At 37.6% G+C, this 4,242-nt stretch overlaps 1 protein-coding gene across 1 annotated transcript; it reads left to right on the top strand.

The window, feature by feature from the left end:
- The first annotated feature begins 1,122 nt into the window (after window positions 1-1,122).
- Window positions 1,123-2,058, top strand: LOC140852486 (S-adenosyl-L-methionine-dependent uroporphyrinogen III methyltransferase, chloroplastic-like). The gene is made up of 2 exons (XM_073245709.1): window positions 1,123-1,347; window positions 1,532-2,058. The coding sequence occupies exons 1-2, from the start codon at window positions 1,177-1,179 to the stop codon at window positions 1,664-1,666; spliced, it is 306 nt and encodes a 101-aa protein (XP_073101810.1). The 5' UTR covers window positions 1,123-1,176; the 3' UTR covers window positions 1,667-2,058.
- The last annotated feature ends 2,184 nt before the right edge of the window (window positions 2,059-4,242 follow it).

Here is a 4,242-nt window from a genome sequence, read left to right on the forward strand (position 1 = left end):
TGGTCTTGCCTTTCATTCCTTTATTCACTGTAAAAATCTGCTTTAGTGAGACTAAATGCTTTTTGTTCTGAGACTATTATTGGTCTCTGGCTCTTTTAGTTTTGGAGGCTAGTATGCACTGTTTGCTGACACCTGTTTCCTGGGTGGAACTCATCACACACTCTACCATTTCTAACAATTCATAATAACTTGCATTTCTAGCAACATATGGAAGTAGTTTTGTTGGTCCAACAATTGTTTCTTCAATTTGTTGATTCACCATTTATCACTGGAGATCTCATTCTGCTGCTGGTCTTGATTAATTCTTCTGCAATGGGCTTCATTCAATTCATAGCTTGTGATAGAGTTTTAAATATATAGGGGCCCTTTGAATAGTTATAGCTTCAATAAATATCTTTGTTGCATGGATTCTCTGCTTAATGCATTTTGACACTGTCCTATTATTGTTTCTTGTCATATTTCCATATGTAATCTCATCATAGTGCTATGTGGGCCCTAATATCCATATAGATATGTTTGGTCCTTTATTTCCAATTCCTCCAACATATCCTATGTTCATTGTGATCCGAACTGTTGGAAGTATACTGGAATTTCAAAATTAAAGAAGTTGTGTTGTTGTATGTTTAATAAAATTACACAGCTAAAGACAGAGTGACTGTATTTTTGCTTAGAGCTAGACTTAGAGCTACTATTATCCAAAATGATTGGGATGATTGCATACTTAACTAATGAGACTTAATGCTTTTTAAAATTCTTTTTTTTTTTTTTTTTGTTTATGGCAATCCAACAAACTCGAAAACTTCTAATTATCTGAGTCTGCAGGAATTCTAATTCCAATCTTTCCATGATGTGCTGCTTATCATACACATACTGTGGAACTATAATATTGTAGCAGTTTGAGAGTGCTAATAGTGCAATAGGGACTGTAAATGAATTGCTCTACAGAGCTGGAAATATTGTTGATACCGTTACTCAATATTGCAAATAAGTGCTCTAGTGCTAGATTACTCAATATGCAAGGGCCTTTTTTTCCCCTCAATGTTTTTTGTTTTTTAACAAAGAAGCATGCTTTTAAGGTTCCTTATGCCAATTCTGAGTATTAAAAATAGTCAACCTCTGATGTTTGCTCTTTGCTTCAGTGTTAGATTTTTAACTGGACACTCAAGAAATGGAGGAATGGATCCTCTCTACGTGGCAGAGAATGCTGCTGATCCTGATTCAACCTTGGTTGTCTATATGGGTTTGTCAACCCTGCCAGCTCTTTCTTCAAAATTGATGAAGCATGGCTTGCCAGTAGACACTCCAGCTGTTGCAGTGGAGCGAGGAACAACCCCACAGCAACGAATGGTCAGTAGTGAATTGCTTTTTTGTAAAACTTCTCCAAGAGCATGTAAGAAAACTAATTGTAGAATCATCAAGTAATCCTTGAGGACTAAAGTTTACCCAATAACTAACTGGCAAATGATCTCCTTGAGCATTTTCTACTCAACCCATGTTTTTAAAATGTGAGTGATAATTTCCTTTGGTGCAGGTGTTTGCAGAACTCAAGGACATTGTCTATGAGGTTAAATTAGCAGACTTGGTGTCCCCATCTCTAATAATTATTGGCAGGGTGGTGGCCTTGTCACCTCTCTGGCCCCAATCTTCTGAAGAAGCTGTTGTGTAAAGACATGGCAGCGATCTTCCAGCCAGATAGAATGACAATAATGCCTTTCCTTTATTTATCCTCTGTTCCATCAGACAGGCAAGGATACCACAGCTCATCCTGTCCTTTAGCGGAACCTTGAGAAGTACTTATTTTAAAAGAAGCATGAGGATGAACACATGGCTCACCATGTTAACAATCACGTTCCCAGCAGCATCATGCAAAAAGATGGAACCCTTGGAGGTTTCTGTTGCCGGTACATGTACTGCATCGTCCCAGCTGACTCCTAGGGCTTAGTTGGCTTGATATTTACTAGAAAATAATTCATTTTTATTCTTTTGAGAAATCGAACAGGTTCCATTTGCTTCATAGCCTGATTTATTTACTGATTCATAGCCTGATTCATTTACTGATTACAGATGTTCTATTTTGAAAGTGTTGGCTGAGAGGTGGAATTAATTTGCTCCATATTGGATGGAGACCTTTCATTCCAACGTACCATAAATCTTTTCTGTTTTGCATGACAATGTATCATGAATGTTTCAAATGATGTCATGTCTGTTATCTACTGCATATCTTTTCTTGCTAACATATGAATATAGTATTACGTTTTCAGTGGTTGCTGTAGTCCTCTTAAACAACTAATGTCGTCATATATGGTGTCAGCTATGGCACTCAAGCAGTCCGTTGCACAGCAATCATCAAGCAAGTGGCATCCTTGTCTGCTATCACTGCAGCATCAGCAAGCTCCCTAATCTGATGTTAAGATTTACGGATGAGATTGCTCCATAAGCTTAGTAAGTTTAATTTGAAATGTCATCGCCAAATGATGCTCCTCCGCATTTCTCAGATGAAAACTATAGTCAACATTTTATAAAAATTAAAATGCCCTTATTTTCTGGTGCATCAAATGCCCTTTTTATAGCAGTGGGCTTTGGTGAGTCAATCTATCCCCCAGATATTGTGTGGCTGAGCTTACAATTAGATTCAGTATTGATGAATTTATTACTGCATGCAGTTTTTGGTGAGTGTAGTCACAGCAAGAGCCCTTGTTTAAATCCATAGCCCATCCATGACCTCTAAGCAAGGTTATCTCGATATTGGATCCTATACTGGTATTATCCCGCACAGTGTTGGTAGATTGTATGGTATGATATAAGATAGTGTATGGAGTGTTAATACGGTACGAGATAGCATATTGATACGAGATTGTATAGTATGCTCCATATCAGATGGCATGAGGTAGTATAGCAAACCATGTCCTTGAGTCAAATTAGCATATGGGCAACTAGTTTTATTATTTTGATACTTTTTGTGTCTTTAATCTCTTTACTTCAATTGAACACCGCAGAAATGCCACCATCCGGGTCATAAACGGGAACCTCTCATCAAACCAAGAGTAGGGAGAACAATGCCAACCAATGGCCCAACCAATTTCATCCTTGCGACCTTAAAGATTTTATCCTTCGCAAGTTTTTTTTAAATGCCAATCAATGCATCTGATATGTTTAATAAAGCTGGAATTCTAACACTGCCGCTTAAACTTAGTCGTTTCCTTCCTGTGATACACCGCTGGCACATACTGAAATTCCTCACATCTTTCCTTCACATGCTGAAATTTGTCAACACTCTTCAATTTCGAAGTCTGAAGTAGAAGAGTAAACTGTCCAGCAATTTGCGAAATCCCATCCCAGGGAACAATGTCTTAGCACCCTCCACAATTACCTGAACCCCCATTCCACAATAGAAGCCATGTTCCCTCAGATATTTCCACCTTCCCTACCTCCAAACCCATTCCTCCTGTGCCAACCTGATGTGTATCATGATAGTTGTATATATAAGAGGAGAAAGCCAACCGAGATAAAGGTCAAAGGCACATGACGTGTAATGAGAGTGGACAAGTATGTAAGAGGTAACAACATATAGAAACCAGAAGGTAGGAGGAGAAGCATGGAAGAAAAGTTATAGGGGGTATTTGGTTAGAAACCGAAATTGGAATCGAAATAGAAATTGAAATGGATTGGAATTAGAATCGAAATGGTCAAATCTTTCGAAGTATTTGGTTCGTAATCGAAATTTAAATTGAAATCGACATAGAATTTTGAATTCTTAGACTAGAGTAGGAATTGAGTTTTAGATAGATTGAATCATTCTCATTTCATTTTGAAATCGAAATAGGACTTCTCCCAACCAAACGGTTGGAATGGAAGACATCCATTTTTATTTTGATTCTAGACCTCCATTCTCTCCAACCAAACACTCCCATAATGGAGCTGAAATGTTGAATATCATGAAATGATTCATGAGCTATCAATTGCAAATGAATATGTAAAGTATATTCAATATCCTGCGCAAACAAGTCAGTAGCATAACAACTGAGCACTATATCTATTTATATTAAGAAGATAAACAGGATAAGTCAATGGCATCTGTAGCCATCCATTTAAAATTCCTTGCAAAGCTTTATTGGCCAAATAGTCAGCAACATGATTACCTTGTTGAAAGATAAGACTGACCTTAAAGAAAGTGCATGAAGATTTCCAACCACTAATATCCCGAAGAAGAGGAGGATGCTTGTACCTCTGCACATAACAAGC

The sequence above is a fragment of the Elaeis guineensis genome, chromosome 11 (genome assembly GCF_000442705.2).
Source record: "Elaeis guineensis isolate ETL-2024a chromosome 11, EG11, whole genome shotgun sequence".
NCBI classification, from domain to species: Eukaryota; Viridiplantae; Streptophyta; class Magnoliopsida; order Arecales; family Arecaceae; genus Elaeis; species Elaeis guineensis.